This window comes from Peromyscus leucopus, chromosome 6 (assembly GCF_004664715.2).
Source record: "Peromyscus leucopus breed LL Stock chromosome 6, UCI_PerLeu_2.1, whole genome shotgun sequence".
NCBI lineage: Eukaryota > Metazoa > Chordata > Mammalia > Rodentia > Cricetidae > Peromyscus > Peromyscus leucopus.
In genome coordinates this window covers 65227607-65240795 of record NC_051068.1, presented here as the reverse complement: position 1 = coordinate 65240795, position 13189 = coordinate 65227607, and the positions used below count along the sequence as shown (strand labels likewise).

General features: G+C 43.2%; 1 protein-coding gene across 2 annotated transcripts; it reads left to right on the top strand.

The window, feature by feature from the left end:
* Positions 1–375: 375 nt before the first annotated feature.
* Positions 376–4084, top strand: Cd1d (CD1d molecule). Of its 2 annotated transcripts, none has more exons than XM_028860480.2 (6): positions 376–764; positions 1058–1327; positions 1625–1903; positions 2319–2597; positions 3235–3337; positions 3426–4084. In XM_028860480.2, exons 1-6 carry the CDS (start codon positions 704–706, stop codon positions 3445–3447), a joined length of 1014 nt encoding a protein of 337 aa, XP_028716313.1. In that variant the 5' UTR covers positions 376–703; the 3' UTR covers positions 3448–4084. The 2 variants fall into 2 exon arrangements, with proteins under 2 accessions (XP_028716313.1, XP_028716314.1); XM_028860481.2 differs by having other exon boundaries at positions 377–764; positions 3238–3337.
* The last annotated feature ends 9105 nt before the right edge of the window (positions 4085–13189 follow it).

Sequence of the window (13189 nt, the reverse complement as noted above, 5' to 3'; positions counted from 1 at the left end):
AACTTTTCTCTCTTTGCGTTTTTAATACCATCGGAATTGTAACACAAATACGACCTTCTGTCTTGCTTTTAACATTGAGATGGAAAAAAAAAACCTCAACCTGTTGGTTTAAATATTAAGGCAACTCCACATAGTTAAAAGGGAGGTTTATTTTGTAGGGTAACTTACAAGTGGTGGTAACAATAGGTTACAGGGTCTGGGAAAGGTCAAGCGCAGTCCAGAGGTGTTCTCTGGAGAACTCTGCTTAGTCTGCCTCCAGTGTCCAGGATCCAGAAACCAACAGAGCCAGCCGATCCAGCCTATCTGGCCCCGATCCGGCCAATCCAGCCGATCCGGCCAATCCGGCAGATCTGGACCTCTCAGGACCATCTCTCCGCTCAGCCTTATAAGCGAGACAGTTAGCGAAACCTCATTGGGGCAATACTTCCATGTCGAAGCTGGAACAGCTATCCATTACATAAACCTTTTTCTTTAGTGTAAGGGAAAGACAGTCGAGAAAAGTTGGTTGTGTAGCGGTACTGGTTAAAGCTGCGCTCTAACACTCAACCACGAGGGGGGGCGAGTTTGTAAAAAAGTAATTAATTTGCCAGTCCGGTGCTTCCGGATTTGGCGAGCACTGCGCCAAAAGCCCCAGAGCCTTTGTGCTCAGGTGAAGAGTAAGACGCTGAAGTCGGAGCCTAGGGCTGTGCAGACCTCTCGCGCCATGCGGTACCTACCGTGCCTGTTGCTTTGGGTGTTCGCGCGGGTCTGGGGACAATCTGAGGGTGAGTAGACGTGCACACAGAAGGGACTGGAAAAGGAGGAAGAGAGTGCCTGACTAGTAGCAGCGCTAGGAGGTTGTGGGCGGAGGGGTGGGGGTGGAGGGTGGGACCCTGGCGGGTTTGGAGCGCACAAGTGGGCGGAACGCTGTGCGGTTCAGGCTCAGAGCCCAACGCAGTTCAGAACCCTACCCCATGCCTCTCTTTCCCAAGCCCGGCTAAGGCTGTTCTTTTCCCTAAGAGTCGTCTGCCGACTTGGTCACTCACTTGCTATGCTCATTTGGTTTTCTTGTTTCCAGCACAGCGAGAGAATTTCCCCTTCCGCTGCCTGCAGATCTCTTCCTTCGCCAACAGTAGCTGCTCCCGCACAGATGGCTTGGCCTGGCTGGGGGATGTGCAAACGCACCGTTGGAGTAATGACTCAGACACCATCAGCTTCGTGAAGCCGTGGTCCCAGGGCAAATTCAGTCACCAACAGTGGGAGAAGTTGCAGCGTGTGTTTCAAGTGTATCGAACCAGCTTTACCAGGGACATACAGGAATTAGTCAAAATGGTGTCTATCGTACACTGTAAGTGGAGGGATGGAGCCCTGAACAGGTACCCGATGGGTGAGACAGGCTCCCAAACCCCAACTGGATAACTGTGGGGTTATCTGATGAGAGTCTCTGCTTTCTCTGCCCTTATGATTTTCACTTCTGACTAGAGAGATTCTTGTCTCTTCTGAAAAATTAGTCCCTGTTTCTGCTCCAGGACACCCGCCGTCATTTCCCTCCACTGAGACCTAACTATTAGCTTCATGCCAGTTTCTTCTCCTCTCTGCCAAACTTCTTAATCATTCTTTGATCTCTACCCATTCCTCTTTACAGATCCCATTGAAGTCCAGTTGTCTGCTGGGTGTGAAGTGTACTCTGGGAACGCTTCGGAGAACTTTTTCCATGTAGCGTTTCAAGGAGAATGTGTGCTGAGTTTTCAGGGAACTTCCTTTCAGAAGGCCCCAGAGGCCCCACCTTGGATGGAGTTGGTCATTAGGGTGCTCAACGGTGATCAAGGGACAAGGGAAACGATTCAGCAGCTTCTGAATGACACCTGCCCCCAGCTTGTCCGTGGTCTCCTAGAGGCAGGGAAGCCGGAACTAGAGAAGCAAGGTCAGCCTGGTATCCTCACCCCACGTGGATTGTTTCTGTGTTTTCCCATCACTGTAAGCTTTAGAGAAAGGGCAAGGCCTAGGAGGAGGTGAATAAGGCATGTGGGGTTTGTTCTTTTCACTGACAGTCACTCGTGGATTCTATGAATTGAGTTAAACACTGAGTATCAGAACTGAGCCAGGTGGTATTTGAGACATGCTATCTCAGCTGCACTCAGGGTGTTCTAGAGTACAGGGAAGGGCTGTTCACAGGACGCTTGGATCAGGGGAGGGGTAGAAGTATCAAGGATGGTTTGTTTCCCTAGTCACAGTGATACAAATGAATTTAAGCATGGACTTGATAGGAGGCCTGGAGCCTCTAATATAAGTGTTCTTGCCTTAAGATTTTTTTTTTTTTCTCCTCTTGCTGGATGCAGAGAAGCCCGGGGCCTGGTTGTCCAAGGGCGTCAGTCCTAAACCTGGCCATGTTCAGCTGCAGTGCCATGTCTCTGGATTCCACCCAAAGCCTGTGTGGGTGATGTGGATGAAGGGTGAGCAAGAGCAAAACAGGACTCAGAGAGGTGACATCCTGCCCAATGCTGATGGAACCTGGTATCTCCGAGCAAGCCTGGACGTGGAGGCTGGAGAGGAGGCTGGCCTGGCCTGCTGGGTGAAACACAGCAGTCTAGGAGGGCAGGTCATGATCCTCGACTGGGGTAAGAAAGAAGCTGTATACTGTGTTGAGAGTGAGTAGAGAGAGGTACCCTTCAAGCATGGAATGAGAGTTGAACAAACCTAGCCACAGAAACCCCTAACTATTATAGAAAAAATAGAAGGAGGGAATTCTAGATACAGAAAGAAATCCCAAGAAATTGGAGGTAAGATGTTCTATATATATGAAGAAAGGAGACCCAGAAACCCAGAAGATCCGGAGGCAAATGGCCAAGCAGTGCAGGAAGACCCATTCCCCAGGATAGAGGACCAGGGCCCAAAGCATAGCTGCAGTGTATTGAGAGCCTCCTCCTGTGGGAGCATGGACCACTCTGCCGCTGGTGTGTCCTTCGTTTCATCACTGAGCTTTGAAGTTAAGTACTGCTATTCAGACTATAGATGAACAAGTCGTTGCTAAGATAAGGTAACCACCCAGAGTCACACAGGAAGCTGAAGAGCTGGAGGTAGACAGATTCACATCTGTCCGGATCACACGCAGCCATCCTGTCAGAAGAGGGCCAGTCTAAACTCATGAGGAATAAAAGGACAGAGTTTAAATGAAGGAAGAAATAATGTGCTTAGAGTAGGGAACTTGAAATGGGATGGGTTCTTTGTTTAGGGATACCTTGTATTCCTCCAAAGCAGGTGACAGACAGTCGTCTGTGGGTGTTATCAGCGGGGTCGTGGCTGTGATAGTAGTGATAATTCTGTCCAGTCTTGCGTTCTGCTATGTCAGGAAGCGCCGGTAAGTCTCCCCTTCCGTGTGCGCCTTTCCTCCACATCCCTCCTTTGTTCCCTCCTTTCCTTTCCTCATGGCCTCTCTTTTGTCACAGCTCCTATCAAGACATCCTGTAGCTCTTCCTGACACCTGTCTCTCCTGAGACTCAGACCTTCCAGCTTCTAAGACGTTGGTCCTCATCTGCTCAGGAACTGAAGATGAAAGGGGAAAAAAACCTTGAAGAAGTGAAGAGCTACCAGCACACCCTTTCAACATTTATTTCAAAGAAGTTAATTTATTTTTCGTTGTCTCGCGAGTGTATAAGCCCAGGTGGTTTGGAACAAACACGATTGCAAATGCACCTACCTGCCGAGAGCAGGCTGTGGGCAGTGTTTTATGGGATTTGCACTGAACCGGGAAGTACGCATCCTGCCCAAATGGATGCTTCAGGGTTTGTTGGCAAATGTCCAACTCCGACATGGCTGTACTCTCCAGTTTTCAAGAAAGCTAGAAATATGGATTTGGGGGTGGGGGTGACATACAGATTTTAAAAAATAAACTCAAACATTTGCAAATATTGGCACTGTTTGATATCTTAGATCTATGCCTGCTGAATGTGGATCTAATGATAACCCAAGGGCTCCCACTCTATGGCTCTTTTTAAAAAAAGTTTGTCCTAAATGCCACAGTGACAATTTTAGGACATAGTCTCTATTGTAAATATGCATTTATGACTGAAGGGTGTATTCTCTTTCAAATAAAATTAGGAGGTCTCTTGACGTTCTACTTGGAGCAACTGTATTTAAAAAGAAGTCACAGGGTTGGGCGCAGTTAATAGAGGGAGAGAGCATCTGTATTGAATTAAAAAAAAAAAAAAAAAAAAAAAAAAAAAAAAAAAAAAAAAAAAAAAAAAAAAAAAAAAAAAAAAATACCTATTTTGTTAAAAAAAAAAAAAAACACCTCACTCCCCTTAAGATATTTCCCTAAAACATTGCTATAATTTGCATCCAGCAAGACCCCATGTATTGACAGTTTGGTTCTCAGCCCATGGCGCTCTCAGGAAGTAGTAGTTACATTAGCAGGTGAGGCCCAGGAGAAGGAAGTGGGTATAATGGGTTCATACTGTGATAGAGGGGCACAACATCCCTTTTGCAGTACCATAATTCATTGACTTAGAAGGGAACTCAAGGACTTTTTTTTTTGGTAGTCTGAGAGAGAAAACAGAGCAGGCAAGCTGGGGATCTGGGCAGCTGCCAGGAGGTGGGAAATGGGAAGAGGGGTTATGTCTTCAAGAGCATCAGGAAAAGCAAACACCATGAAAGCCAGAGTAGACACACCAGTTCTCTGATCTGGGCATTTGTGCCTTGTAATTTTTACTGAAGGAGCTTAAAATCGCTGACCTCTCTGGGGGACAAGAGCCTTGAAAACAAGAGCAAATTGTTTCTCTTTTGGACTATCAGGGAAGAAATATTTACCGTTATTTGGTTTATTTTGTATTATACTAAGGACTTCTCAGGGTGTTCTAGAACTCAGGCTGTGTATGAGACAAGAAGAAAGGAAAGGAAGCTTCAGTAATTGTTGTCTATCTCCCATCCAGCTTCATTGTCTTTGAAGCTATTTAAAACCCCTAACATGGGTGTGTCTGTAATCTGAAAATAAGTTACAAGTGGCTTGTGGAGATTTATCACTTCCTGAAAGGTTTATCGCTGCTTTACATTCAATTTAGCTATGGAAGCCCAGCACTTGGAAATAAACCGGAATAAATAAACTACTTGGCAATTTGTCATTATTCTGTCTTAAACCTTATTTTACAAATCTGTAACATCCAGTTTACCACAGGACTTCTAATCACTGACAATGCCGTGTGTTTTAGCGGCAGTTGAAATGCCGATGTTTCTGGTCTCAAACCTGATCCCTGGGGAGTAGATGCATAGAGAGGGAACTTTCACTATTTCTTCCAGGGTGGCACCCTCAATTGGTGTTTGTAGGGAGACGACAGAGCCCTTGCTCTCTGCTCCCTCTTTGCTTCCTGGTTGCCATGGTGTTAGCAGCTTTGCCCACGGCATGCCCCTCGCCTCTCAACAGCAAACATGACAGGGCCAAAGTTACCCCCAAACCCTGTGAAACCATGAATCAAACCTCCCATCTCTAAGCTACTTTTTCCAGAGATTTTTTTTTTCTCACAGTGATGAAAATATGACTGACATGATTTGTCACATTTTCAGTTTGGATGATGATAGTCTGAAAGGTCTTATCTATCAAAAAGACAGACAAACCATTGTATCTCCTTATAGATTCTAAAACAGTGCAGTCTACAGAAAGGGCAGCATGTGCCTTAAACATGTACCAATAAAACATTAAGTAGGTGGGTTACTGACTATGAAGCGGGGAAGTCTGCTTTTCAGACCTCAGATGTTGTAGGATGTCATTTTTTAGCTTAGGTTTGGTGGAAAGTAGGGATATATTTATATATTCCAAACCAGTTTACCCAATAGTCTAAATGATGGTAGTTCACACGCAGAGGTAGGTAATAACTTGTTACTAATGGACCTAAAGAGAACTTGGCTCCCAGCTTGTGGCAGTCCATCTCTCCACAATCACAGAAGGTTTTAATTAGTCAACCAGCCTTATAGAATTTTTAACATAGGTACAGGGTTGTTTTTTTTTTTTTTTTCTGTGAACTTCAGCATATGAATCTAGTTTGTGAATAGTCTGTCCAGTGTTAAGAACTCTGCTAGCACAAGGAAATCCTTTAAAGTCATCCCAGTGTTAGGTGATTTTCACTGTGTCGCCCTGAAGAGGTGCAGCAGGAGGAAAGTGCCTTTTCACAGTTTGATCCTGGAAGGTGGAGCAGAGGCTCCCGGGCCGCCCTCCGAGCACCCTCCAGACCGCCCTCCAGAGTGCCGCTTCACATGACTCCAGACGGTCTGCATACTTTAGTTTTCCTGAGGACTCTTGACATTTTCTTTGTTAACTCTTCCCAGGTCCCTGGTGTCCTGAATGGTAAAGTCAATACGGTATAATACGGTAAAGTCCAATACGGTAAAGTGCCATACGGCAATTGGCCTTTCATGGCCCTCTTAGGGTGAAAGCCAGCACCAGAAGCGTTAGATCTTGGCACTGCTGTGTATACCCTGAGCTACTGTCTGCAGGTTTCTACTGAAGTCATCCTGATGTCACTGCCTGAGGCCTGCAGGGTTGCTCTCAGGTCATCTGTTGGCTGCATCCAGCTCTGACTATGACAAATCGGTAAACTTCTCTACAACTCCAGGAACCTACCAGTAGCTTCTCCAGATGAAGCCTTCAGCCCAGGCTTAGGGGAGAGTTCATCCTTCCAAGTTGTTCTTCTTTGAATTTTCTCCTTTAGCAATGGGGATTCATGTGGAGTTTCCTATTGCCAATATGTATTTACTTATTATTGTTTAACTCATGGGATTTGTTTTCTACTGGGCTCTATCAATACAGACACCTACTGGGTTGCCTGCATGAATCTATGAATCTCCAAAGCTCAGCAGCAATGGGGTTGGGATTCAAAAGAAATGAGGAGAGGGGGAATGTAATCATAATACACTGTATGCGAGTTAAAAACAGTCAGAAGTTTAAAACAGTATGAGCTGGTTTGTGTTTCTCCTAAATGAAATTGTAAAGGTGTTTTTTGAGGTGCATTATTAAGACTTAGGGATGAGAGAGGAATGTTACAGAAAAACTCGAGCTTCCAAGCATTATGGCCCCAAGCAAGTACACACGTTTGTTTTGAATACTGTTGCTTGAGATGTCTTTAGAGAAATAGGCACCATCTCTGCCGGTGATTTTGGCTTTATCAGTTACTCTGTTTCTTGACTTGTCAACTATCAAGAAGCGCAAACTAGATCCCAGAGTAAAGGACTGCTCTCTCTTTCCATGTTCCCTAAGGTTTCCTTCTATTCTGCCTTAGGAAAACATGTGGACCGAGCAGGAGGTTCAGGCCACAGGAGGATTTAAAAGCCGAGGTTGAACCACTGTGGAGAGAAGGAGGGAAAGCTGAACTAGCAGAGAGTTGGTCTGATCCGTTGTTTCTCATCTGTTGACCTGGCCTGAGTACTGAAGGTTACTGACGCCCTCTTTCTCCCTGGTACTCAACTCCTGCCTCCACGTCTGTGTTCTTCACTGCCACAACCATGGGATACTCAAAGAACAGCACTATTCTGTGTGCTTCCCCAGTCTCTCAGCCTGTCTGCCCCTCTATTGCCATGTCCCCCCAGCCTCAGAGTGGATGGTATAGATGCCTTATTTAAGGCCGAGCACTCTGTGGTCCATTATTCTCAGTACTTGGTTATGACTCCCTGCTTTGATCATCACTCCCTGCCATGAGGTTTTTCTGACTAAGCCTGAGAGCTGCATTCGTCTATACGTATAACGTAAGAATTCTGAAGGCTACGGAGTCACATCGTTCCTTTAGCAAACATCAGCAGCAACTTCTTTCATAGGGTTTATGACCTCACTAGCCACCAGTTCTTAACAGGTTTACAGTCTCTGTCATGGATTGACAGAGATCAAACCAGGATGCAACTTGTTATTCCTAGAACAGTGATGGCATTATTCTACCTGTGTGCCCATTTTGTTTAGCATGTCCGTATTGAGGTATTAGACACTCACTCCCCCAGTGGTTGTCGTGGCACATTCTAGACTATGCACACTCAGGGCAGAAGACACCAGCGCAGTTCCACCTGGCTTTCTGTGTCCTGTATCCAAAGTGTGTGTTGTGTTCAGCAGTAGGGTTACTGCCTACTTCCGGTAGGAAGCAAGGAGAAGTGGCAATGTCCTGTGTTGTTTTGGGGCTGGGGCTCCATAGCTAACAACTCACTGGGAGATACCCTACAACGGGTGCTGAGACTTTAGATTAATAACCTATGACTCCTGGAAGCCACATTACCTACCCATTTAGGGAAGAGCTATTCAAGCTCCTCTTCCGTTAGGTTATAAAATATGTTCCCAGGGGCTGTCCTGGTTAGCGTTAATCGTCAGCTTGACCTAGCCCAGAGTCATTGTATTAGTCAGGGTTCTTTAAAGGAATAGAACTGATAGAATGAATATTAAAGGGGGCTTTACTAGAGTCGTTTACAAGCTGTGGTCTGGGTAGGCCAACAATGGCCGTCACCTGAGAGAAAGCTCAAGAATCTGGTAGTCGTTCAGTCCTTGAGAGTGGATATCTCAGCAGTTCCAATCTGGTTCTGGAGTCCTGGAGGATTCCTAGAGAGCCGTTGGCCTTTGATTTCCTAAAAGCAGTTTCTAATATGAGCACAAGAACGTCTCAGAAACAGGATGGATGAGTTTGCCAGTGAGAGTGACGGCAAGCGGATATGGCCCCTGTTTAGAGTGGGTCTTCCTACCTCAAATGACCCAATCAAGAAATCTCCGGTGTGCCCAGCTGCTTGATGTAGTCACGTTGACCGCCAGCATTAGCCGTCACGTCATCTCAGAAGGGTTTCTCCACAGGGGAACGGCCTGTGGGAATATCTATGGGGGATGGCCTTGATTGTTCATTGATGTAGGGGGGTCAGCTGACATTAGGAGGTACAGATTTCTAAGTAGGTGCTCCTGGGCTGCATAAGAAAGCCAGCTAAGTCTAAGACTGGGCAAGCCAGTGGTTTGCCTCCCCCATGGTTTCTGCTTCAAGACGCTGCTTGCGGTCCTCACTCAATGATGAACGGTAACATTAATGGAGAAATAAACTCCTTCCTTCCCTAAATTGCATTTGGTCAGAGCAGTTTCTTACAGCAACAGAAAGAAAATTAGAATAAGTTCTTTTTTGGCATGTTTGGTTTTAGCCGATCTACTTCCCACCTTTCTTCTCTTCACCTACCTCAGACCCCTTCAAACATTTCCCTTAGCATTCCTGACTTCTGTCACCCCTGCCCCCTGTCATTTCTCGTGGTCCTTTATTGCTGCTTGGTCTCTACTGACACTCACTCCAACTCAAACATTGCAATGTGAATATTTGAATCTTAGATTTGCACAACACATGTTCTTTATCAGGGAAGTGATTCACAAACACTTTCTACAAGTTTTTAGCTTGTCTTTTTTGTTGGGTCCTGGGATGTGCAAATAATGGGGGACAGACCACCAAAGTCTATCAATCAGATGTTTTGCAGACACTACGAGATCACAGATGCCAGCCCAGACTACTATACCCAGCAAAGCTTTCAATCACCATAGATGGAGAAAATAAGATATTCCATGACAAAACCAGATTTAAACAATACCTATTCACAAATCCAGCCCTACAGAAAGTACTAAAAGGAAAACTCCAATCCAAGGAAGTTAACTGCACCCACAAAAACACAGGCAATAGATAACCTTACACCAGGAAATCTCAAAGAAGGGAAATACACACACACTACCACCATCACTACCAAAAACAAAAATAATAGGAATTAACAATCACTGGTCATTAATATCTCTTAAATGGACTCAATTCGCCTATAAAAAGACACAGGCTAAAAGAATGGATACAAAAACAGGATTCATCTGCTGTGGGATGGTCTGTATGGCAAATGTGTTGCTCTGATTGGTCAATAAATAAAATACTAATTGGCCAGTGGCTAGGCAGGAAGTATAGGCAGGACTAACAGAGAGGAGAAAAGAAAGAACAGGAAGACAGAAGGAGTCACTGCCAGCTGCCACCCTGACAAGCTGCACGTGAAGATACCAGTAAGCCACGAGCCGTGTGGCAAGGTATAGATTTGTGGAAATGGATTAATTTAAGCTATAAGAACAGTTAGCAAAAAGCCTGCCACGGCCATACAGTTTGTAAGCAATATAAGTCTCTGTGTTTTCTTGGTTGGGTCTGAGCGGCTGTGGGACTGGCAGGTGAGAGAAATTTGTCCTGACTGTGGGCCAGGCAGGAAAACTCTAACTACATTCATCCTTCTGTTGCATACAAAAAACACACCTCAACCTCAAGGACAGACATTACCTTAGAATAAAAGGCTGTGAAAAGACTTTCTAATTAAATGGACTTAAGCAGCAAGCTGGTGTAGCTATCCTAATATCTAACAAAATAGATTTCAAACTAAAATTAATCAAAGAGATGGAGAAGGATATTTCATATTCATCACAGGAAAAAAAATCCATCCATCAAGATGAAGTCTCAATTCTGAACATCTATGCCTCAAATACAAGGGCACCCACATTTGTAAAAGAAACATTACTAAATTTTAAATGATACATCAAACCCCACACACTAATAGTGGGAGACTTCAACACCCCACTCTCACCACTGGACAGGTCTGCCAGACCAAAACTTAAACAGAGAAATAAGGGAACTAATAGATATTACGACTCAAATGAACTTAACAGACATCTGTAGAACATTTCACCCGGACACACAAGAACCTTCTTCTCAGAACCCTGTGGAACCTTCTCTAAAATTGTTACCACATACTTGGTAACAAAGCAAACCTCAACAGATACAAAAAAAATGAAATAACCCCCTGTATCTTATTGAATCACATGGCTTAAAGTTAGAATTCAACAACAACACAAATTACAGGAAGTCTACAAACTCATGAAAACTGAACAATGCTCAACTGAATCACCACTGGGTCAAGGAAGAAATAAAGAAATTAAACACTTCCTAGAATTCAATGAAAATGAATGCACAACATACCCAAACTTATGGGACACACTATGAAAGCAGTGCTAAGAGGAAAGTTCATAGCACTAAGTGCCTACGTAAAGAAAGTGGAGAAATGTCACACTAGCGACTTAACAGCACACCTGAAAGTTCTAGAACAGAAAGAAGAAAACTCACCCAGGAGGAGTAGACAACAGGAAATAATCAAACTCAGGGCTGAAATCAACAAAGTAGAAACCAAGAGAACAATACAAAGAATCAATGAGGCAAAGAGTTGGTTCTTTGAGAAAATCAACAAGATAGATAAGCTCTTATCCAAACTAATCAAAAGTCAGAAAGAGAATATCCAAATTAAAATCAGAAATGAAAAGGGAGACATAACAACAGACACTGAGGAAATCCAGAGAATCATTAGATCATACATCAAAAACCTGTACTCCACAAGACTGGAAAATTGAGAAGAAATGGACAATTTCCTGGATAGCTAACCATACCAAAATTAAATCAAGCCAGATAAACAATTTAAATAGACCTATAACCCCTAAAGAAATAGAAGCAGTCATTAAAAGTCTCCCAAACAAAAAAAGCCCAGAGCCAGATGGTTTCAGTACAGAATTCTACCAGAATTTCAAAGAAGAGCTAATACCAATACTTCTCAAATTGTTCCACACAATAGAAACAGAAGGAACATTGTCAAACTCTTTTTATGAGTCTACAGTTACCCTGATACCCAAACCACACAAAGATGCAATTAAGAAAATTACAGACCAATCTCCTCATAAACATTGATGCAAAAATACTCAATAAAATGCTGGCAAACTGAATCTAAGAACACATCAAAAAAAATCATCCATCATGATCAAGTAGCCTTCATCCCAAAGTTGTAGGGATGGTTCAATATACCTAAATCTGTCAATGTAATCCACCATATAAACAAACTGAAAGAAAAGAAAATCACATGATCATCTCATTAGATGCTGAAAAAGCCTTTGACAAATTTCAACAGCCCTTCATGATAAAGGTCTTGGAGAGATCAGAGATACAAGGGATATACCTAAACACAATAAAGGCAATATACAGCAAGCCAACAGCCAACATCAAACTAAATGAAGAGAAACTCAAAGCGATTCCACTGGTCAAGAACAAGACAATGCTGTCCACTCTCCCCATATCTATTCAACATGGTACTAGAAGTTCTAGCTAGAGCAATAAGACAACAAAAGGAGATCAAAGGTATAGAAATTGGAAAGGAAGAAGTCAAACTTTCACTATTTGCAGATGATATGATAGTATACATAAGTGACCCCAAAAATTCTACCAGGAAACTCCAACAGCTGATAAACACCTTCAGTAATGTGGCAGGATATCAGATTAACTAAAAAAAAAAAAATCATTAGCCCTCCTAAACACAAATGATAAACCAGCCAAGAAAGAAATCAGAGAAACATCACCCTTTACAATAGCAACATATAACATAAAATATTTGGGGTAATTCTAACCAAACAAGTGAAAGACATGTATGACAAGAACTTTAAATCTTTGAAGAAAGAAATTGGAGAAGATATCAGTGAATGGAAAGATCTCTTATGCTCTTGAATGGGTAGGATCAACATAGTCAAAATGGCAATCTTACTAAAAGCAATCTACAGATTCAGTGCAATCCCCATGAAATACCAAAACAATTCTTTACAGACCTCAAAAGAACAATGCTCAACTTCATATGAAAAAAAAAAAAAAAAGCACATGTGAATAGCCAAAACAACCCTGTACAATAAAGGAACTTCCAGAGGTATTACCATCCCTGACTTCAAGCTCTACTATAGATCTATAGTAATAAATAATAAATATAGTAATAAAAACAGCTTGGCATTGGCATAAAAACAGACATGTGGATCCATGGAATCGAACTGAAGACCTGGACATTAATTCACACCTATGAACACCTGATTTTTGACAAAGAAGCCAAAACTGTACAATGTAAAAAAGGAATAATCTTCAACAAGTGGTGCTGGCATAACTGGATGCCAACATATAGAAGAATGCAAATAGATCTATATCTACCACCATGCACAAAACTCAAGTCCAAATGGATCAAAGACCTCAACAAAAATCCAGTTACACTGACCTTGATAGAAGAGAAAGTGGGAAATAGCCTTGAATGCATTGGTACAGGAGATCACTTCCTGAATATAACACCAGAATCACCGACACTGAGAGCAACAATTAATAAATGGGACCTCCTGAAACTGAAAAGCTTCTGTAAG

Coding starts and splice junctions, on each gene's coding strand:
- Cd1d (XM_028860480.2), top strand. CDS start 704: ATGCGGTACCTACCGTGCCTGTTGCTTTGGGTGTTCGCGCGGGTCTGG. Junction 765..1,057: donor GGTCTGGGGACAATCTGAGG/GTGAGTAGACGT, acceptor TCTTGTTTCCAG/CACAGCGAGAGAATTTCCCC. Junction 1,328..1,624: donor AATGGTGTCTATCGTACACT/GTAAGTGGAGGG, acceptor TCCTCTTTACAG/ATCCCATTGAAGTCCAGTTG.